The sequence below is a fragment of the Poecilia reticulata genome, chromosome 20 (genome assembly GCF_904066995.2).
Source record: "Poecilia reticulata chromosome 20, P_reticulata-male-v2, whole genome shotgun sequence".
NCBI classification, from domain to species: Eukaryota; Metazoa; Chordata; class Actinopteri; order Cyprinodontiformes; family Poeciliidae; genus Poecilia; species Poecilia reticulata.
Window position 1 is genome coordinate 19,026,852 of NC_088849.1, and position 22,485 is coordinate 19,049,336.

General features: G+C 38.5%; 2 protein-coding genes across 5 annotated transcripts in view; one reads left to right on the forward strand and one right to left on the reverse strand.

Annotated features, from left to right (window-relative positions):
• Nucleotides 1-469: 469 nt before the first annotated feature.
• On the reverse strand, nucleotides 470-21,425 carry vps41 (VPS41 subunit of HOPS complex). Of its 2 annotated transcripts, XM_008396661.3 has the most exons (29): nucleotides 21,208-21,425; nucleotides 20,889-20,927; nucleotides 16,029-16,136; nucleotides 14,485-14,562; nucleotides 12,133-12,207; nucleotides 11,224-11,286; nucleotides 10,400-10,465; nucleotides 7,043-7,162; nucleotides 6,819-6,965; nucleotides 6,671-6,737; nucleotides 6,165-6,179; nucleotides 5,736-5,833; nucleotides 5,522-5,651; nucleotides 5,272-5,387; nucleotides 5,066-5,184; nucleotides 4,354-4,435; nucleotides 4,178-4,270; nucleotides 3,955-4,082; nucleotides 3,725-3,869; nucleotides 2,943-2,984; nucleotides 2,805-2,855; nucleotides 2,583-2,720; nucleotides 2,442-2,496; nucleotides 2,233-2,373; nucleotides 1,997-2,133; nucleotides 1,106-1,205; nucleotides 979-1,023; nucleotides 822-901; nucleotides 470-742 (listed from the first exon to the last, which is right to left on the reverse strand). In XM_008396661.3, the coding sequence occupies exons 1-29, from the start codon at nucleotides 21,226-21,228 to the stop codon at nucleotides 662-664; spliced, it is 2,580 nt and encodes an 859-aa protein (XP_008394883.1). In that variant the 5' UTR covers nucleotides 21,229-21,425; the 3' UTR covers nucleotides 470-661. The 2 variants fall into 2 exon arrangements, with proteins under 2 accessions (XP_008394883.1, XP_008394885.1); XM_008396663.3 differs by lacking the exon at nucleotides 6,165-6,179.
• A 501-nt stretch (nucleotides 21,426-21,926) lies between these two features.
• pou6f2 (POU class 6 homeobox 2) overlaps nucleotides 21,927-22,485 on the forward strand; it is a 96,776-nt gene continuing 96,217 nt past the window's right edge. Inside the window, exon 1 of one of the 3 annotated variants that reach the window (XM_008396660.2) lies at nucleotides 21,927-22,401. The gene's annotated coding sequence lies outside the window, so the exon portion shown is untranslated. The remainder of the gene's footprint in view (nucleotides 22,402-22,485) is intronic. The other 2 variants (XM_008396658.3, XM_081601990.1) reach the window with 2 other exon arrangements.

Below are 22,485 nucleotides of genomic sequence, written 5' to 3' on the forward strand. Positions count from 1 at the left end.
GCTTGTGAAAATTACCAACATTAATTTTTACAACCCTAATATTTGTAAGGTATGGCTTTCCACCAGTTTCTTGCAGTTTGGTTTCTGCAGGTTCAATACCTATCCATATTTATTCCTTAAAAATTGACAAAAACAGACTGAACTCAGGGAATAAATGTTAAAAAGTGTTCAATTTTAATATATAAAATGTGAAATTTGAATAGCCAACAATGTTATTGAGTCCATTTGTTTGCACTCATATTCTGCTTATTGAATAAACATTAAAGAGTAGGTTTATTTTTCTTTGTACTAGAAATTCTGAAACTATTTTATGGCATATTTTCCCATCACTTTTCTTAAATTAATTTTACACAGCTAATTTTACACAGCTACTTGCTGTTCTGCAGCTCAGAGAAACTCTTCAGTCTGTGTTCATTTTATCCTGCTCAGGATTTGGTTACCTGCAGAACAATCCGATCCAAACTGAAGACAGAGTTTGAATGATTTTATTTTTCTTCAGCAAATAACATTAGTGGGAAGCAGAACAAAGCACATCATTTTACACTTGTTACAGTTAAATATACAGCAACTGAGGGAAAAGGGATTTTTATTGATCAATGCATCGAGAAGAAAAGAAGAAAAGGAGACAAACAGGACCACTAGCTGCACGCGCCTTAAGCTGTTACTTTTTCATCTCAAGTATCCCACTTCCAGGTCCTCGCCTCTTTGCACTGCAGATATTACAAAACTGCAGCCCAGGAATCTGAGAAGAAAGGAAAGTTAAAGATAAAAAAACCAAAACAAAACAATGATATAATGAAAACTCATTAGATTCCACCTACAGTTCCTGAAGATGGTAAGCACTCCTTGTGAAACATGTGTCTGCAGTGAAACACCACCACACTGAACGGCTGGGCCATATCTGAAACACAGACAGAAACCCCGGCTAGACAAACAATGTTAGCACAGCTGGATACAGCTGCAACAGCGTCCCGTTACCTGAGGGTAATATGGTGCTGTGACACGACTCACAGATGTTTCCTTCTAGAACAACAAAACAGAAACGGTATGTTTAGGAGTTTGGGTTAACGTCCATTATCTCCACTTCATCGGTATAAAGACCCACCATCGACCCTGACTCCTCTCATCTGCGTCCGATGCATCTTCTTGAGCAAGGAGAGCGAATCGGCCACAAGAATCTTTTTGCATCCTTCCCGAAGAAGAATCTTGGAAACAGGTGAAAAAAAAATCTGATTTAAAGATTATTACATTAAGAAATATCCATTATGAAATTTCTGTTTTGGATCAATCAGAATAGATCAATTAAAAAACAAACTCCTAAAAAGCAAACCTCCTTCTGGATAGAACTTATTTTTAATAAAAATATTTATATGAATATTTACTGTACAAGCTGGACTAACAGTAAATAAAGCTTGCAAAAATATTCAAATGCCTTGAGTTTTATTTTTCCATGTTAAAACCACAAACGTGAGTTTGTTATTTGATACCTGTGCACAAATTGGAGTGCTATATGTTGCCTTGAGAAATCACCCCATTAGTAAATAGATTCCACTTGCATGTCTTTTATTTTAGGTATAAATACAGCTGTTCTTTTTATTTTTTAATAAGGTTTCTTCAGCTGTTCTTTTTAAAGATGTTGGTGTTTAAGGAGCAAATAAAAATGAAAGAGCTGATCAGATGAGATGCAAAACTAAAGGTTTGGGTCTATATACTAAATGTAGAGGAAACCAAATGCTGGACATCACCCTGAACACACCAGTCCCGTTGTAAAGCAAAGCGGATTTAGATTTTTATATTCCAATCCAGTGCTTGGTGGTTGTCCACCACATATATCCTGATAAAATTGAGTCTGTGGTGGCAACATGATAAAATATGAAAAAGTCTGAATAATTTTGCAATGGATCAGATAATAAAGTGTTTTATTGGAACATAGAGAATGTTTGAAACTTCATTCTTTTTTGCAAAGACGACCAGGTGAAGCAAAAACTGGACAAACCTGGAGGTTGTAGTCATGGAGAATTTTCACCAGCGAGTCTCTCAGGTTTGGGATCTCCATCCCCTCTTTTATGCGTTTGATGAGCAGAATGGGATCCACGTGAGTGCCGATGTTATTGAGGAGGCCAGTGATGAAAGCTGGAAATGAAAAACACAGCATGAGAAAAAATGAATCGGTTGAGATGGCAAGAAGCTGGTTATAGCTTCAATTAGCGCAGTGGAGATGGGACGTCTTACGTGGCTTGTCGATAGAGTAAGAGATGAGATCCTCCCACAGCTCTCCGTCGTCCTGCTCCTTAGCAAACTCTATAGCTTTGTCCACGTCCTCCAGCTCTTCCATGATCATCTGGAGGGCTCGTCTACAGTTCCCCATCCTGCCTGCGAGCAACAGAGCGGATTAGTTTTCTCATTTCCAACAACAAACATGTTCATCCATCAGTACTCACTGAGCAGGAAGACAGTCTCCTCTACAAAGTTCCTCTGCTGACAAATCTCAAGAGCCTGAGCAATAAAGTCAAAATAAGTTGAGGTTATGAACTGTTTTTGCTAGCTTCACTAACTTTAACATGTTCCAGGGCAGGGCGCACCTTTTCAAGAGGGCAGTGGGTGCTATCCCTCAGAAAAGGTAGGAGGTTTGGTCGGTCGTACTCTGCATATAGACCAATCTGTCTCTCGTGGTACTTCTGGCCTTTGTGGTGATCCCGCTTGAACAGTTTATGGAGGTACTGGGACGGGGAAAGAGCGATGAAACTTTTACCGTCCGATTAAAGTTTGATTCTTCAGACTTCAACAGTTAAAAATCAACTTACCACATGAAGCAGCTCAGGCCTTCTATCTAGCTCCACCACCACCTTGTCTATCTGTTGGAAGAAATAAGGAAGAAGACGTCAGCAGAGGGCGCACTTCTGTAAAGAACAGAAAGATTCAAAACCACCAAGTGGACTTACAGATATCTTGTCTTCGTTGTCGAGAAGCATATCAACAGCTTTCTAGCAACATAAGATTATACATTATGTGAACAGAACTGTATGTATAAAGTTTCTGAGAATTAACAAAGTTATTTGTTGAACATACAAAATTTCATAACAATTTCCACTCCTAACGTGACATATATCCTGCACCTGAAAGGAAAACAAATCAGTTTGCTGGGAAAGATGGAAAACGTGAGTAAGCTGCAATAATTTGGTTGCATGAGCATGCACTCCCTTAAACTCATACTTAGCTTAAAACAACTTTAGACAAGCACCCATAAAATTCAACTCCCACAAAGCACTGTGACAATTTAGTCATTTTTCATTTTAAGAAAATGTCTCATGTAGATTGTTGTCACACACAGAGCACAACCAGCATTTCTTGGAAACTCCTGCAAAATTCTTGACATTGCGTTTTTTGTAATATCACTGTTGTCCAATACTTCCTTCAGGTTTTATTACAAGTTATGTTTTTTTAAACCCTTCTCTTAGCTGATGTCTTTGCTCAGTAACGTTATTTAGAACCTTACTAACATGTCTGCACACAGTGGCTTTAGTTAAGGGATTCAAAAAGAAATGTTTCAACCAAGTTTTTGTTTAAATATGTCCAAACTAATTCACGCATCTTTTCACAACTTATATAGATATTTAAGGTAAGTTGGACGAGGCACATCTTTAAATAAAAGTGGAGAGGTTACAAAAAACACTTGATGTGCACACATTTGAGATCTGATCAGATATCAGCTTTGTCGTCTCACCTCTTTGTCAAACTCCATCAGGAGGACAATCTTGTCCTCGATGGAGGAGAATAGGTTGTGTCTGTGGATCAGCTGATAGACGTCCTTGTGCCTCAGCCTCAGGTAGATTTCCAAGGCTCTGTCATAGCGCTGGTCGTAAGTGTACCTGAGGTGGCATCGCGCCCCAAATGGAAAAGTGTTAAGAATTTTAGCTAAATGTCTAAAATGGTGGATGTGTTAGCGTCACTCACAGTTCGGCCAGCGTGGTGAGCAGCGTGCTGTTGGTGGGATCCTTCTTTAGGTGATCGTTGACGGCCTGAACGATGGCCATGTTGTTGTAAAGTTCTCCGGGCCATTCCCGGATCAGTGTGGCAAAACCCTTTTAGAGGAAAGAAAGATGAAATAGAGAGTAAGTAAGTGATCACTGAAATGCATCATTTTACAATGAGATAACCCTAAGAGAAGACAAAGCACCTCATAGTCAGTTTTTAGAAAGTCGTGCAAGATCATTTCATAAATGGCCGGTCTGAGACGCAGATCTCCTCTCGGTAGATACTGACTGATGGCCTGAGGGTAAAGGAGAGGTTAAACATGGAGATGACGGCAACTTAAAGACATGTTTAGGTTTGTTTGAAATAAATCAGTCCTACCTTCAGCTGTCCAATGGTCTTAAACCTGTACACCTCATTCTCCCACAACTCCATGTTTTTTCCAAGGACCTTCTGACATTTTCTGAAAGCAAAAACACATGCAAAACATTTCATACCCACAACAATAATCAGAAAATATTGTAGGTCATGATAAATAGATTTGGCCTGAAAAATGCCCAGCCTCAATGGAATCTCCATCTCAAATAAAAAGCTGGATGGTTTGATGTTTGCCTGGTGAATCAGGCCCAAAGGTCCAGACCTTGTTCTAGCCGATTTGTATGATGTCATTATTTTAAGTTTAGTCTACCAGTTTTACCCAGATAATGGGCCAAATATGCAATCAGAAAACAATTACAGAAGCTCAATATGTAGCTTCTGTACATATTGAGCTTCTGTGTATAATTTTTACACTATAAACTTGTGCATCCAACTTCTGTTTTTAAAAAACAGTGAAGATTTATGTGCATATTTATTCCACCCAGGAAAAAGAACAGCTTTGACACTTCAATGAAACGAAACAGAGAACAAAAAACCACTGCTAATTTAAAGTTTATATACCCAAATTAACTCTCTAAGTAAAATTATTTAGATTCAGATTGATTAAACTGGTTAAAACCTGTCTAAATTTCGCTTTTTAGAATATATTTTTGCATTTGAAAGAACATGCCTGTTTCTTTTTCCAGTGTAAACTTGCGACAAACTCTGTACTGACCTGGCAGCAGCGTCATAGTCTCTGTTCTCCACCAAGTGATTGATGTAAGCCATCCCTATTTTCTGAACGTCGTGCCTCTTGATGTTTTTGAAGCTGATCTCCGCAGCCATCAGCGCCTCCTGTCTCAGACAAAGGATGCAGAATTAAACTCTTGACATTCCTCTTTAACCTTTAGCAGCCTTCGGGTAAAGTTCAGCCACACAAACCTCATATTTCTTCTTCTCCAGCAGCCAATCGATGTGGTCGTCCTGGTCTCGCTCTTTAGCCACAACGATGTCTTTGGGACTGATGATGTAGAAGAGCGACTCTCCCTCTGAATGCTCTGTTAATGAAAATACATTTATGGCTCTGCGTGCAGAGCATTACCGCTGACATTTGGTGGTCGATGTATAATAAAATCAGACTGCAGAAGAAGGCAGGGTGACATTTCTCCCAGGGCGAGTTTGATGTTCTCACCCAGGCGGTAATCCCTGCACTCGTTGTCCTGGTAGAAGCGAACACTCAGAGCATCTGAGGAGATCTCCTCGCAGCTTTCGGGGAGAGGCTGGATGATGTCGAGACGAGGCCGTGCACGATCCTCTTCATCCTGCATGCAGACGTAACGGGTTATCCTCCTAAATCCTCTCTGTTCTTTACGTTCTTTTAATGCACACGTTTGGGACAGCTTTACCATCTGGTTCGTGGGGTCCTGCACAAAAAACAGGGTGACGAGCTGATCCGCCAGCGGCGCCAAACCACAGATGAAGAACTCCGTCTCAAATGCAGACACTGCAAGGAGCCAAATGTTAGGAGTCGCATAAAAAAAAGATCAGGCGGTTTAGGATGAGATATGTTGCATATTTCAATTCTTTGATGCTTTTTCCTTGATTGTATTTAATGATTAATACTAAACCTTAGCTAGCAATAAACCTGGAATTTACTTTTATTTTTTTATATTTCATATAATACTGTTTCAGTATTTCTATTTTTTTCTTGTATTTTTTGTATTTATAGATTTTTATATTGGTTCTGCTCTGTCCTCTGTACTGCTGTAACAATGGAAAATGTCCCACTGTGGGATTAATAAAGCAATATCTTATTTCATCATATCTTATCTTACCTTTAGAAAGATCAACTGACAGGATAAGATAAAAAACAATAAAGGATAAATATCACATCATTTGAAGATATATATACTTTATATTTACACAAAACCAAAAATAATGTAATAAATGCAATCCAAACATGTTAGTTTTTTTTTAAGAAAACTAAACTACAACAAAAGAAATAAATATCTTTTTGTAGAAGCAAAATAAAAAGGGATGTTTTCATTACCACCAAGCTAAACAATTACAAAAAAAGTACTTTATGGATGTGATAAATACATTTCAATATAAATGTATTGTTGACACTGAAATTGTCATTTTCCTTCATAGGTTTAGTTACATTAATCATAAACAATCAGACATCCATGCATCCACTAATATCTGTACTCTTAATTCTGTTCATTATGAAGAAAAAGAAGGGAAATTTCTAAATCACAGAACTGCTGAGAAATGTTTGGGTGAACCTCCTTAAGACGTCAGCAGATATAATATTTGCCCAACTGCGCCATGGTTCATTTACCTATTTCCACATAGCGATTGGGCAGATCCCTCATTTCAGTAGGATTTCGCTCTTTCACTGCACAAATCTGAGGAGAAACAACAAGACGACGCTTAAACGTGCGGCAGGTAGAGTCTGAAATAAGTTCTGAAACGAACAAGAAGCAGACCTTGATGGAGGTTCCCCAGCCGATGATGAGAGTCGTGTCGTCTTTCCAGCACAGGCTGCAGGGGTACATGTCGGGCCGCAGACTCACGTTGTCCCGCAGCACGTTGGTGATCCGCTGCTTGGTGCTAAAGTCATAGATTTTTACTCCCTAGGAAAAAAAATGTCCAAAATAAGCATCCAATCAGTTATCCCTGGAGGCTTGAGGTTGGTGAAGCTGTCGCTCACCAAGTTGTTGGCCCAGGCTATCAGGTTGGCTCTCCACTTCACGTTGGTGATCGTTCCCTCTCCTTCATGCAGGACCTGCATCTTCCAGCGATTCAGCCAGTTTCTTTCATACAGGAGCAACTTAAAGGAGAAAAAGCAGGTGCAGAGTCTACTGGACGGTGGTTGTAAAACTATTCATACCTCCTGAACCTTTCCACATTTTGACAATAAACCTTTTTTGGATTTTAATGAGATTTTGTGATTAACCCACATAAAATAGCAAGTAACATGTTATCTGTTCTACACAGGACATCATTTGTTACGAGGACCATTTCCAGGAGGACAAATAAACATCAATTTTCCAGTGCTGCCAAAAGAGTTTGGTCTGGACTTTGACTAGGACATTTTAACGCATGAATATACACTGACTATATCAAAAGGAAAAGCTCTTCTAAGTAGCCATCTCTTTGAAACTAACATTTTCCTTTTAATTCTGCGCAGAAATCAGATTTCAGGATTTACCAGCTTCAAATCAGCCTGGAAAACAAAACTTTATTTCGTCCTTTAATCATATTGCAAACCTGTGAACATATGAGACATATGTTGCCTGCCAGAGTGCCTTCTTCTAACATGTCTGGTTGGTCCCCTGTATGGCTTGTGTCAAACTACAAACAGGACTTCTTATGAGTTTCTTTCAACCAAGCCTGTCACTGTGGACATCCACCCTTTGGCAGGTTTGCAGTTATCACATACTCTTGATTGAGGAGTTTTGAGTTTGTTGTTCAAAGCTTGAGATTTTACAATCTTACTCCTGACTTTGCTGCTGTTTATTGTTCTCTACCAAATCTCCGAGGCCTGAATGAAACATTTATACTGAGAATCAGCAACAGACAGACCAGAGGTTGCGCTAGACTTTTTAATGGCTTGTCATTTTGACTGACAGCGGCCAAAAAAAACAAAATCAATCCACTTTTTTACCTGTCACTTTCTAAAACGATAATGACATATTCAATTCACATTGCGTCATCACACATCAAGTAGATAAATACATGTAACTTTTTTTCCTACTGTGACAAAAACCACCGACTGTGGCTCCAATAACTACACATAAACAATGACATGAAACGATTGAAATAAAATTGTGAACGATTCTCTTGCTGTGACCTGAACACACAGTCTCACAACTTCCTCCTCGTCGGCTTGAACCCGAGTTAAGCATCTGCTTGTGCTTCATCAGACGTCTCAAGGTGTCCTGCTGCAGAGGTTAAAGTGTTTTGAACTTTTGCTTCGGACAGACGGCTGTTTCAATGTTGATCTGGAAACCGAATCTATGCTCTGGTGCCACACTGCAAACTGGAATTACAAGAGCCACTTCAGCCAGAGTTTTGAAATCAGGGAACATTTCTCCAACTGAAGTTATCAGAAGTCAAGCCAGACCTCGAGAGGTTTCCTGATCCCACAAACACTCGCTTCAGCTGGAGGAAATCCCGAAGCAGTGATTCTGGTCAGTGACCTGTAGCGGTCACAGATGTGTTCAAAAGCCTCCTGTCCAAAACTCTTCAAGCTGATAGATACATATACCAAGATTCATCAAATATGGAGTCTGGGTCAAAGGATGATGCTCACATGGGAATTTTTTTGTAAAATTGATTGTAAAGTGGAAAACACTTGTGTGTCTGCACCAAATGGTCAAGTGTGTGAATTATAATTTGTCAAAATTACCAAAGACAGAAAATATTTGGTTAAAACAACCAAACACTGACATTATTTGCTAATTTTATGTGTTTTTAAGGCAGTTGATTTTATTAATTGGGTATTAAGAGTGTTTTTAATTATATAAAAAAACTACACTTTATTTACATATCCGAATTAAGTATCACCTTGTTTTGGTTTATCACATAAAATCTCAAAATACATAAAAAACTTGTAGTAACATTATTATGAAAAGTGGAAAAGTTCAAGGTGGTATGAATACATCACTGTGACGTCAACCTCTAGAGCGCAGTAATGCAGTGGAACCTACAGAGGGCAGTAGATTAACAGCATATTGCACTGATGCAACAGCAGCTCAGCCTAAGTGCCACCAGAAGTCTCATAAATTCAATTCAAACTGTACATAATGACATAAAGCCTGCTTTTTCCTTTTTGTGTGCAGACTTAATTTCACTTAAGAGCATTTTGGCACAAGGGAAATTAAGACAGATTGTTCATTTGACTCCAGTGAAGCAGGACAAGCTTCACGTTCACTGATGGAAGAAGTCATTCTGGACGCACATATGGGTCGACAAATTTTGCAAGCAGACCATGTGGAAGCCATAAAGGCAGTGTTGGAAATGTGTTGCATTAAAGGCATGATTTCACATCTCTCATCATGATGCCGACTGCTTCTTTTGGCTGCACACCATTTATTGGGGATAATGAGATAGGTGCAGAATGAAGCATATTTAAAAATCAGCGTCTGTGTTATCATTACAGATGGAATTCACAGCCTCACGTCGGATTCATCTCCTGCACAGTCTCTGCATTGTCGGCATCCTAGACTTTATGAAGTTGGACAAAAAGCCCTCCGCTCCTGCCCAAAAGAGGTGCAGATTTGTTACCAAAGAGGGAGAATTCGCTCTAATTCAGCATTTGGGCTATGTTAATAAACAGTTTGCTCTACAAAGAGATGATACGACAAAAGAACTGGGGAGACAAAATTGAATTTCCTTTGACAGGATGTGGCGCCCGTTGAGGCTTATTGATTTTCATCACAGGCACCTTGTGGAGGCCTTCACAACATGGAAGGGAGAGGAATCAGCAGCAATTGAAAGAAAATGGCAAAGTAACCATGTGATTGGAGTTTTACGGAGAAAGTTTTCCTCACACTGCTGCGTAAACGTCAGCGCACCTTATTTATGACGTGAGATCAAAGCTCTATTGTACTATATTCGTTTTTAATAGGCAGATGTTTTTTTTCTGAGGAGGAAGAAATCAAATCTAATGTTCAAATTCATCTCACCCTATACATGCCTCCCAAAGACAACCCTAAGACTATGTAGCCTCTTTATAATAGCATCTATTTGCTGCGCTCGTAAAGCGTTGCTTTTGAAACACTGCAGAGAGAATAGCACTTTGTGAAAATGGGCGGCTGTGCCGAGAGCACTCCAGCAAAGAGACAGAAAAGTAAGAGCCTTTCACACTAGACAAAAGGCCCGAGTTCTGCCTTCCGAGCCGGGCCAAAGTCACTTAGTTTTTTTTTTTGTTTTTTTTCATGGGAATCGGTTTCACCCGGACGCAATCAGGAAGGAATTATTACGGCAGAAGAATTTCTATAAACGCTGAAAACTGTATGTAATGACCGCTTAGTGGGAGGGGGAAAGTACGGTTTAAACCTACCTTGTTGCCCCCGGTGACAAACTGCTTGTAGTTTGATCTGCTGAACTGAGGGTGTAAAGCAACAACCTGCGAAATGAAAAGAAGAGATTTCACCATCACTGACATTCACTGCCTTTTTCTCTGAGCTTAAGACTTTACAAACACAAACTTTAACATATTTAATAAAGTTTTGTAAGATTGATCAATGCAAAGTCATGTGGTTTTTTTTTTTTTAAGTACAGAGGAAATAATATATGGTCTGTAAAATGTTTTACAAAAATAAATTAAAAAAAAAGAAACATTTGTTGTGCATTACCATTCAGCATCCTAAATAAAAAAAAACTATGTTTTAAAACTGCCTAAGAAGTCACCTAATTATTAAAGAGTTCACATGTGTGTAATATAATGACCTAAATCCACTTGAGACTTCAAAATGTCTGCTGGAGCACTGCATCCAACCTCAGCCTGTCTATCAAAGCTTTATTGTCATTAAAACATCATTATAATAAGTTTTTCTGTGAAAATTATTCAGTGTTTCTGCAAAAACTATGACTATATTCTCGTAATTAAACAAAAGTTCTCATAGCACGGCCGTAATACTCTGTCGTACAACTCATACAATGGATGATTGAAATAAAAGTCACTTTTAGAAAATGTTTTGCATCTTTGGTAATTTCTTTATTAGAAAAGAAAGCAAAAAAAACAATTAAAATTGGAAGCTGGATCTGGTATGGAAAAAATCAGACATTTTATTTTTAAGTCACATTGCCCAGCCCTAAGCTTGGAGCATGAATACTTTTGCAAGATGATAAAAGAAGTTACAAGGGGGGCGGGGGGGAACGTACTTTGACAGGACAGTCGAAGCTCTCGTGGAAGCCCTCTCTCGTGTAGAGGCCGAACACTTGAACCTGGAACAGAGATGAGCCAGCAGAAACACAAACGCAGAGGTGAATTACTGAACGCTTCTCCTTTAATTGCTGTCTCTGCAACTATCCAAGGCCAGCAGGGGAAAAAGTGGTCGGAAAAGAGATTGATTGGCGCCCTGCTCTTCCTCTGGGTCACCAATTAGTGGAGAAGCTGATTTTTTTAAACCCTGAAGGCTTTAGAACAGAAGTCCTAATCTTGGACTTGACCACAGCTTCAGTTTGCTACAGTAGGGCCAGTTTCTGAGCAGGTTTCTCCCAAGACGGAGGAATATTATAAAACTTAGATGCCATCTACTTGTTCGCATTAATGATTACGGATTAAGTCTAATTTCAAAGGATTAACAGCAAACTGAATTACTGGTGGTGAACAACTGCTGTTGCATCAGCTTTAATTGTCTGCTGCATTTTTTTTTATGCGACAAGATCTTGTTTTTGCTGAAAGTAGGGGGACAGCGCCATATCGCAGAGCATATCTTGACAGCATCCATGAAGGGTAGTGATAATGATGGAAAGAGACAAGATAACAGCAAGAACATGGAGATGACACCCATGGAAGGGCTGATGGCTGACTGACAGCTCAACGCATCAGCGTGCAATCCCTTAAACTGCTCTTCAAAATGCTGCGACAAAAATTTACGTGCGGATCTGCGGGGAGATAAAACTCCAGGTTAATGCTGTAAATGTGGAAGAATTGTCTCCGAAACTTTCAGATTATTAACATAAAGTTTGAGGCTGATAAGAGGAGCTTAAAGATGGGAAACGACTGATTGGAAAGAAGCTGTGGGACCAAGAATCTGCAGTCTGCACTGATGGGCAGATGGATCTCACCTTCCCGTCCTCAGAGCAGATGCCCACATTTTCCCCGCTTTCATCCAGGCTGATCTGGTTGATCTTCACTGAACTCTGCAGATGGCACAAAATAGCATTTACGAGAGGTCATGATATTTCAGTCCAACTGACTAAATGTTTCTGGTTTTAATCACCATAAAAATAAAGAAATAGGCATATAAAGAAGAACTTTGTAATTTATTCCCTAATAATGCTTTTAGATTACAAAAACAAGTCCAAAGTTATAGACTGTAAGTGTTCAAAAGATAAGTTGTGTCGATTATCAAATAAGAGACTCATATTTAAAGCCAATAGCTTGAACTCAGAGGTTTCAGCTTCCTTGTTTCCTAGGAAATGATGGCTATCTGGCAGCAAGCTAGACTTGAAGCAGTTTAAAGCCTGAGTGCAGGTACTGTAATATAAAACAGATGCTTTTGTGCTGATCAATTCAGTCCTGACTACTGATTTTCAAATTACATTCTTGCTCAAAGCTGATATAACAACAGGCCTGAAACCAATAAGCAACCTACTTTCTGTCTATGCACTCAAATTATGCTTTGAACGGTTCCTACAGGTCAAAGCAATAAAAGAAGACATCTTCTCTTTTTTACGTTTATCAAAAGAAACAGAATAAAAATGTTTATGTTTAATGTGTTTCCCTGACTGACACTCATCTCTCGAAAGCTTTATGGTAAATGAAATAACAGAGTTAGGCAAAGACCTATGTATTTGAAGCACATCTCCACACAATCAACTAGAACAGCAAAGGGAAATGTTATGAGGGGAATTATTAATTAACCAGCCTCTTCAACAAATTGCTCCATATGAAACATTGGAAAACACATAGTTATGAATCGGAGCTACCCTGATCCTGAAAAAACCTTAAATGATCTCACATTTAAAAATGTTTCACATAACCATCACACGTACATCAGGAAAACATTTAACTGTGATAGCATGGCTGAATAGTATAATAATGACACTGATTAACTCAAATTCTCCTGATTCTTTAGCAGCTTTAGCATCTAATCCACTAAAAATATACGAGACGTGTCGGCGTCAAGGGCAGTGAAAGATACCCAACAGGTCAAAAACATTACAGGATTTGCATCCGACGATGGATTTAATCTATTGCATTTATGAGGTAAAAATAGTTAATTTTGATTCTTCTTAGTCAATGTCGTAAAGAGCCAATGTGATTGGGCTAAAGTGTCACACAGGCTTCCCAGGAACAGATAAAATACAAATTCATAAAACTTGGATTGCATATTATTAATGTACTTCAGAAAGTTCTTTGGCATGTGAATATTGCATGCATCAATATTGCAATGATGATATATTTGTGAAATATTGTGCAGTACTAAAAGGCACTGGGGACGCTTCAGTTTTTCTAAACCCTGGTTCTCAAAGCTGCATGTTGTAGATGTTCCTCTGCTTTAACACATCTGCTTCAGATGAACAAAAATATGTTAAACAGCCACTAAATGAAATCATAAGCTGCTATCTTGGCTCTTTGGAAAAGAGATTTCTGATTTCGATTGGACTTCCAGGATAAATAAATGCACACTAAAGACAAAAACTGTTGAAAGTAAAAGTGACGGCAGCAAAAATGTTGACAAAATAGGCTTTGTATGAACCGTGATTAGCTTTTTACAAATGGAGTAGCTTTAATGGGGCAGAATTTTTCCGTCTAGCTTTTAGGTCACCAAGACGATCTGAATTTCTTTCTCTTTATGCAAGCTGAGAATGTAAAAAGACTTGTAGCTCCCTCCAGTATTTAAAGGCGTCCCTGTAAAAAGGTGTACAAAAGCCTTAAACCAGCTGTTGTTATGGCGACTCGGTGACCCTAGATGTCACTTTAACTGCTGCTTATAGCTCCAGCAGCAAGCCTTTGAGATACCCTCATCTTCTCACTCGCAGTGCGTGCCTCCAAATTTTTTCTTTTTTAACTTTGCGGCAGTTCCAGTTAAACTTTTATGATTGTGCCTTGGATTATAGATATGAGCAGGTTTACTTCTCAGATGGCAGATATGTGTTGTTCCCATTTTAGGCCCCTGTACCTCCCTACAAATGACTTCGTTAAGGATTACTCATGAAAACTCCATTGACGCTCTGATCAACCTAATAAAAATTAAGGACAACTTTTTAGGTTACAGTTGAACTAAAAATTATGCATACTCCTGTCAGGTTTATTTTATTATATTCCTTCAAAAGGTCATGCCAAAAATGATCTGTGCCATTTGTAATAATCAATGTAAAAATGTTTATTGGCATCACAGCGATCAAACACTTTCAATGATTGTTTATTGCTAAAACACAACATGGCGAAACATCTGAGAACTTCATACTCACAACATCATATTTCTGAGTGGCATTTCCTTGAATGTCCAGCAGGAAAACCTTTCCGAAATGGGTTCCTAGAGCAAGAAACTGAAAAAAAAAAAGACAAAAAGTGAGTTAAACAAGGACATATTTAACAATTTTAAGAAGAAAAAAAGTTGGCTGTGGGAAAGGATAAAAAATATTTCCTGGAACGTGGTCATAGTGGGGATTGGGTGGGCTTGGAGGCAAAGCTGTGAAATTGCAGGGAGTGGAAAAGCCCTATTTATTAAAGCAGACAGTGTGAAATGGCATTTCCCCTCTCAAATTAAAATGCTTAAGCATAATAAATGCACTCTACATGCTCCTCTTGCAACCCAATCGCCTTCTTTTCCAGGATAGACTCATTTCTCCTCCTGAGCAGCAACTGGTTTCTGTGTTTTAAGGCTTCAGCAGGGATGCATGTGTCCATACGGCTGTGGATGTGTGTGTGTGTGTGTGTGTGTGTGTGTGTGTGTGTGTGTGTGTGCGTGCGTGCAGGTCCACGGGGACAAAAAAAATTACAGAAACCGGGGGGCTTCTAGCATTAGATTAAGTGTGTGTTCTTCCAGCCCGGCCCCTGCTGCATGCCGTCTCCTAATCCCCCTCCCTTCCTGAGCAGCATGTGGATGTGCGGCGAGCCCACCATGCTTCAGTGCAGTCTATAATGAAATGCTTATATTTACAGGCACAGCTGAGCATGTCAGACAGAGCCCCCTGCAATCTCCCCAAATAAAATAACCAAAAATAAATAAATAAAAGGTTCAGCCTTGTGAGGCGGAGCGACTTTTAAAGGGATTTATCAGGATGGGAATTGTTCAAATGAAATTCCAATTCAGACACTTAAAATATGAGGCAACATAAGGCGGCGTGTGCTGCCGCTGGCTTTGGAGGGTGTAGGGGGTTGTCACGGGGACCACACATGTAGCCGGACGGCTAAAGGTAGAAAAACACAAAAATTACGAAGTAAAAAAAAACAAAAAACAGTTGGATCTAATTTATGATTTAACAAACGTAGCTTCTTTGCGGCACAAAAAAAGACCTGAATCCTCAAAGCAGAAATAAATAAATGAAAATCAATTGTTGTTAATAAAACATCAGGTGAGGAGACGAAACTGGGCTTGACTTTTGCTCTGCTCAGGCGTGAGGGTGTGCTGGTGGTGCCACGACGGCTAAACATCATGCCAAGAGTGGCTCTCTTAAAAAAATAAAAATAAGAAAAAAAAAATCCTACATTCAGCAGAGAGTAGGAGAGGAGCAAAAAATATGAAAGAAGTGGGAAAAAAAAACAGAGGAAAAGACAATGGTGCCTTCTGATGCACCTCCCTGAGAGGGACAAAGCAAGGAGGCTAGGTGAGAAAAGAATGGCCTGCCTCAACAGATCCAGCAAGAAGAGACGAAAACCAACTTTGAAGATGGCATCTCTCAAATGTGCGCGTAAACATAAAAAAAAAAAAAAAAAGAAAAAAAAATCCCCCCCGGAGATGATTGGACTTGAAGCTGAAACACCCTCGTGGGCGGTGGATTATCACCCTCACCTTGTCGTGGACGGTCATACAGCTGGCTGCGTCGGACTGGAGGATTTCAGACACCCCGTTGGAGAGCCTCTCGTACTTCAGCTTGGGCTCCTCCTCGCTGTCCTCCTCCTGGTGGAGACAGGAGATGGGCTCTCACCAAAACACGTTCTTAAAAGGTAGTCATTACTCCAGGGTCACCTCTAAAACTTCTGAGAGCTTTCTTGGAAAATGGTCCATCATGCAGTGAGAAGGAATATACAAAGTGTCCCCCCGTTTAGTATTTTGTGTTGAAAACAAAGGTAAGTCAGAAGATGCTGTAGGGAACGGGGCTTGAAGATACTTTCTTGAAAACTAAGCAGGAATGGTAAATAATTACTTACAGGAAGGGCTGAAACAATTAGTCGGATTAATCGTGATGAACTGATTATTGAAATAATCGTCAACTAATTTAATCGTTAACCTGAGTGTACACATTCTAAAAAAGGTCATTTTCAGAAAGAAAAACATACAGAGAGCAGTAATTAAGCCAAAATTGTGCAAAAATGTATACATTTTGCACTTAAGATTAAAAAAAAAAAACACTGTCTATAAATATGTTCTACCCAAAACTCCACCTAGTTTGAGTTCTATAAAAACACACACTTTGATTTAAACCCTTGTCATAACTCAGGTTGAATGTTTAGGGTCACTGTCCTGAAACAATATGAATCTCCACCCAAGTCTCACGTAGTCGCTTAAAGAGTTTCTTCCAAAATGATCCTGTTTTCAGCTCCAACAGCTCAGATCAGCCTTCCTGGAATAAATCCATTCCCACAGCATGATGGAGCCAAATCAGATTTCACCAAATATTTAGGGTAATGTATGGTGTTGCATAATAGTGACAGAAATAACCATGCTTGCTTGGTTATTACTGGGTTGCATAAGGTTTTTTTCTAATTACTCTAAATAAGTGATTAACCCTTTCAGCTTCACTTAAGACAAATAATATAAACATAAATATTAAATCAGACCGTCTTACTCAGGTTTTTTAACACCAAATTTAGAGTTTAATTTTACTACTGCAGACTGCATTACATCTCACAATTGTTATAATTTGTAGCCATTTTAAAGAAAGTATTACCAATAACTAGCTATGAGCATTAATATAATGAATCCAGAGTTCAGATTTGATCATAAATACAATTAGACCATGTTTGGATTTTAAATGCTTTTGTTTCAGAACACCAATGGAGTAAAAATTTATAAAAATTTATCTATAATTTTTACGTGAAAAATGCATCTATTAAGTTAACAATTCATTTCTCAATAAACATCTTATAAATAATTTCTAAACTATCCTCAAATCTTGGTGACTTGCATTTACTTATTTTCATGAACGGGTTGTCATTTTTAAGACACCAATGTCAAACAGTAGTTAGTAGTAGCCAATGAAATCACTGAGATGGTTGGAAAGTTTAGTTTTAGTGTCTGTACAAGCGGAGTTGAAAGAAAAACAATATATATTTTCAGAAAAATTTGTTTTCTTTGTTTTAACAAAGTCTACATATAATATGTAAGGAGAGGCCATGTTATCATTTAACAGAAAAAAGCACCCAGGCTGACAGGTGCAAACACGTACCAAACGGCAAAACATTCTGCAAACGCATGAATGATGCAAACTCCTTACCACACAAACGCAGGAAAACAAATGCAACAGAAAACACGCTGCAAACATAGAAAATACCATAAAAAATGCAATAAATTTAACGCAGCTTGTTATTTTCTTTACTTTTTCACAGATATTTTTATTCACCATATGAGAAATCTGCAAAAGTAAAGAATAACATGTTCCCTCACTGCAATCAGCAGCAAGTACCACTGTATTAAATCAATAGGTTTTTAAAGGATAGTGTGCACACATCTACTTTTGCTTTAATTTGCATGAAATGCTTTATGAAAAAGAATCACCTCTCTTTTCTTGGTACTGCTCGTCCCCAGTGAAATACATGCATTTATTGTTTTCATAAGACAAACTTAAGGTATTCTACTGTGTTACACTTTCCAGCATGAGTCCACATTGGAGGCCGGTCACAGCTTGAATATTACTCATAATTCGGTTTATAACCAATGCTGCACAGTCTGTGGCTGCCCAGAGGGTGCATCAACTCAAAACATTGTCTGCCATTATGTGCTTCTGGCTTGGAGGTGGGGGACAATAGCGTGGAAAAAATGTTATTTTCAAAAACAATCCTTCCCCACTCAACAACGCCATATCTAGGCTATTTCCTGTGTATTCTGGTTGTGAGATTTCTGATGCGAGAGCATTTGTCACGGGTTTCAAAGGCGTATCAAACAACAAAGGCAAACTTCATCCCCACAGAGAAAATACCCATTTTAAAAGTTTTGCTATCTTGTAAGTTGCCTTTTGTTTTTGTCAACTAAAGAACTGGGTTTTGTGTTGTAATCGTTTACGCCGCTCTTTTGCCTCTTGTCAGTTTAAGTACGACATGCTGAACCGTTCAATGTGACGACGTCAAGGATAACATTCTACCTGAAGCATAAAACAGGACAGAAGGATTAAACTCGACACAGATTGAGGAGATAATTCCTTCAATATCAAGAAAATAATGTGGCATGTAGCTAACCATCCAGCTGTGTTAAATATGACATGCAAGTCTGGACAGCAAATAGATTCAGAAGTAATACTTTCAAGCTCAATGTAAAACAAAAATGATGTGACCCCAGTTTTCATGAGAAGATGCAGAGATCTAAAAGCTTCTGGCTCAACTCGACTCCAAAGGTGCAAGGAAAAGGACAAAACCTGGTGAGGTGAAGACTCCAGCAAAACCTGAAATATATTTAATTGGTCTGGTAATTAACAGAATCGAATGAATTTTGGCTTCTGGTCGTCATCTGGGTCATTGCAAAACCCTTAACATTTTGTATTTAAATTTAAAAATTTTACAACAGAAAATAAATCATGCAGTCTGACAGGCTGACCTATCACCATTCAAGGGGATGAAGGGTGTTTTTACACCTGATAGTAGATTCGGTTCAACTGGGAACCAAAATTACAACATTTGTTCCATTTTCAGCAGTTGCGGTTCATTTTGTCAAACGATTCAAAATCTTTGAAAACCTGCTCCTCCCACCCTCCACCTGTGGTGGCGCTGCAACAAGAACCAGTGAAGAAAACGACAACAAAACCTCTGAAGAAGACACTGAGCACAGCTTCCTTCTTCACGAAATTTAAACAAAAATAAAGCGGAGTCAGATTTTAGCGGCTGTAGGATCTTCCTTTTGTCTTTGGCAAAAGGCCACAAACCATTTCTCCCAGGAGCGCTAGACACGTACAAGATTTTTTTTGCCTGTATTTACCCAGAATTCCCAGCACTACAGTCCGCTTATTGATTTTGGAAAAATCTCCAGCCTGCTTGGCATTCAAATATACATGCAAACTGCGCCAGAGTTCACTTCAATCAAACGGAGATATAGGTTTTTAGGAGGACCAGTGTTTGCTTTCTTTGGTCCAAATAATAGTTTGATTGCGCACGCACATCTCCCCAAACAAACCGGACTTTCTAGGCAAACAAACCAGAGTTTGAAAAAAGCGGACTAAACAGGGATGGTGTGAATGCACTCTAAATTGACTTGGGAGTTAATCACTTCAAATGAGGTGATTTCAAGAAGAAATCACATTCCATATCTAAAGTAGTTCTTTCTCAATGATGCACAAGGAAATGCAAACAAGTCAAAGTTACAAGTAGCAATCACAGGGACTCTAAAAATATTAATTTCATAATAAAATACTTAAAAGTAGACAGAAACCATTAAAAATCTATACATTTCCTTTTTCTTTAAATAAACTCTATCCCACAGAAAAAAATATCAACCTCTCATTGCAAAATTTGATGTTTATTTTTATTTTAAATCCTATAAACAGCGATAAAATGGCTGTTCTTTGAAAAATAAGTAACACATTCCCTAAAGTAGCTATTTATCAAAATTCATCAAATGTCTTTTCAAAAGGGGATGTGACATTTGTGGCTCTGATCAAAAACTTTTTTTGACTGGCCTGAGAGCAAAATGGCTCTTCAGAATATAATACATATTCAATCAGACTTAAAATAAGGAGAATTTAAAAATGAACTAAAATAATTTCTCTCTGACTTTAAAGTGGATAAGACGCTGGAAAGTGTTTCTGTGTTACACAGTTTATAATTTATAACTGCTGCATTCAAAAGCAGAATTTATTAAAGCCGCTTTTCTATCTTATGCGGAAACAGCAACATACATTGGATTAAATATTCCACATAATTTATGGATTTCCATGCTTCTCTTTAGCTCACTGTGACTTGCTTGAGACAAACGTACATAACCTCTAATAATTTATTTTATCTCTGCTTCCCGTGCAAAAACCTAAAAATCAGCTTCCTCCCTGGCTGCCGTGTAGAAGTCATGTTTTATTTAGCTCGTATGTGATTCTCCGGAGCACAGGTGTACTGTAACATGCCAAAGTTCAGTCATAATGTTGAAAGATCTGGAAAACCATCTGTAATTCATGAGTGTTTGACACCTCTCAAACTCTGACAAAGATCCTTCGGGGATCAAGCTGTGTTGATGTATTACAGTCCTTTCAGCGGACACAGAGCTTTATACGAGTTAAAAATCATCCAGGCTTGACAGAACTATGCACACCCCTCTGACGTTAACAATATGTTGTTGATGCATTTCTGTGCTGACATACTGGTGCAACTGCATGATATTTCTGCCTTGTGTTGTTTTTTCCCCCTCTCTATAAGCTTACCTTCATACAAACTACTCAAACACTCATTTCCCCTGCTTCTGTTTTTGAAAGAGAAAGAAAGCATCAGTACAAAATGATGTAATGACTAGCTTTACCTCAGATTCATCTGTGAATTCCCCACTCTGCTGCCTTTCCTGGAAAAATAAAAACACGGAGAGTTTCTTTAAACAAAAACTTTTCAGTGCCAGATCGGATGATAAATATTTGTGACTTTGGTCTAAATTTGAGAGAATTACAGAAATCTCGCAATAGCACAGCTACATCATCTCAGATATGTGTCTTACGTACTCCAAATTAAATGAATGGCAAACTGAATATTCCTTAAAAAGTCAGCCTGCCATTTTAATAGAATAAACTTCGTAATGAAATTATAAAACTGTACATTAATGCATCAAAATTAGCCTGTTAGCTTACCTGCTCTTCCACTTCCGCCATTGTGATGACAAATAGCGTTTTGTCCAATCGTTATGTTATCTCAAAACGTTAAATACATGTTAGCTAAGAGGGGAAAACAAAGGTTCATGAAGAAAGCATTCAATATACCGTACAACACGATAATGTTTGTTGTCGAAGGAAGCTTCTTGGTCATCGGTGAAATCACATGATTGAGTTCAGACCGCTAAGTCTTATGGGTATTGGAGTCTTACGTTGGAGAAACGATAATAACTACAGCAAATTTGTGGATGACGCACCAAATATTTAGTAGGGGCTAAGAGATTTTCCGTTTCGTTTCCATTGTTGTTTATTTTTACCTCCAAGCTTTTGAAGCTATAGTGTTAATGTTTTCAAATAAGGCAAGTTTTGTCTTTAGTGTTTTGGACTTTTTTTTTTTTTTAAAGAATGGCACATCAATAATGGTTTCGACAATCTTAAAATGCTCCAAAAAAGGCATGGCTATGTGACTAGTGAGACGATGCCTCATTTCACTAACACAAAAAAAAAGCTTGATAATTTTTATCTCATAGTTTTTGCCTTTTTTGTTTGTTGCTGCTCCCTTTAATTGTTTTCAGTTTTAGCAAATTTAACTGGTTTAGGTAAATCAGATTAAACGTTTTTACCCAGTTGGGATTAAGTTATTTCTATTTGCTATATGCCTGAATGGAGGCAATTTTGAAGAAAAAATATATAAAGAAAAATTTTCACATGTCTTGGTTGTCCTCAGAAGCTTAATGTGACATTCATGAGCAATATAACCACACATCATACTGTCCAGGAAAGAGATGGGTTCTGTGTTCCAGATATGAATGCGTTGGGGTGAGAAGTGTGCACATTAATTTAAAAGTTACATATAAATTTGGATCACGGTCCCCTGGTCAGTGACCAATTCTGTACTAGGGTTAGGATTAGGGTTTAAATGTCCGTTTACGGTAATGGGGTCGCCATCCAGAAGGCGGCGCCACTGGTGTTGCTTAAGCGGAGCTACCCAGTTAATACAAAAAACAAAGATGGCGGACCACCCCCGAAAAAGGAAAGTGAAAAGATTGATGGATTCCGGTACGGGACGCAAAATGCACTTTATGCGGTTTTATTTTGAAATATAAACACTCGACAAGCTATTTAAACTATCCTTAAACTATCACCTTAATAGCAATGAGCCAGCGGCGCAGCGTAAGTAAACTTTATACTAACTCGTTAATTGATAACTTACATCCTTGGCCCATTGTGAAAAACAAGAGGAAAGATATCACAACA

Coding starts and splice junctions, on each gene's coding strand:
- vps41 (XM_008396661.3), bottom strand. CDS start 21,228: ATGGCGGAAGTGGAAGAGCAG. Junction 10,466..11,223: donor GCTTCGACTGTCCTGTCAAA/GTACGTTCCCCC, acceptor TTCATTTCGCAG/GTTGTTGCTTTACACCCTCA. Junction 1,206..1,996: donor TCCATGACTACAACCTCCAG/GTTTGTCCAGTT, acceptor CCTGTTTCCAAG/ATTCTTCTTCGGGAAGGATG.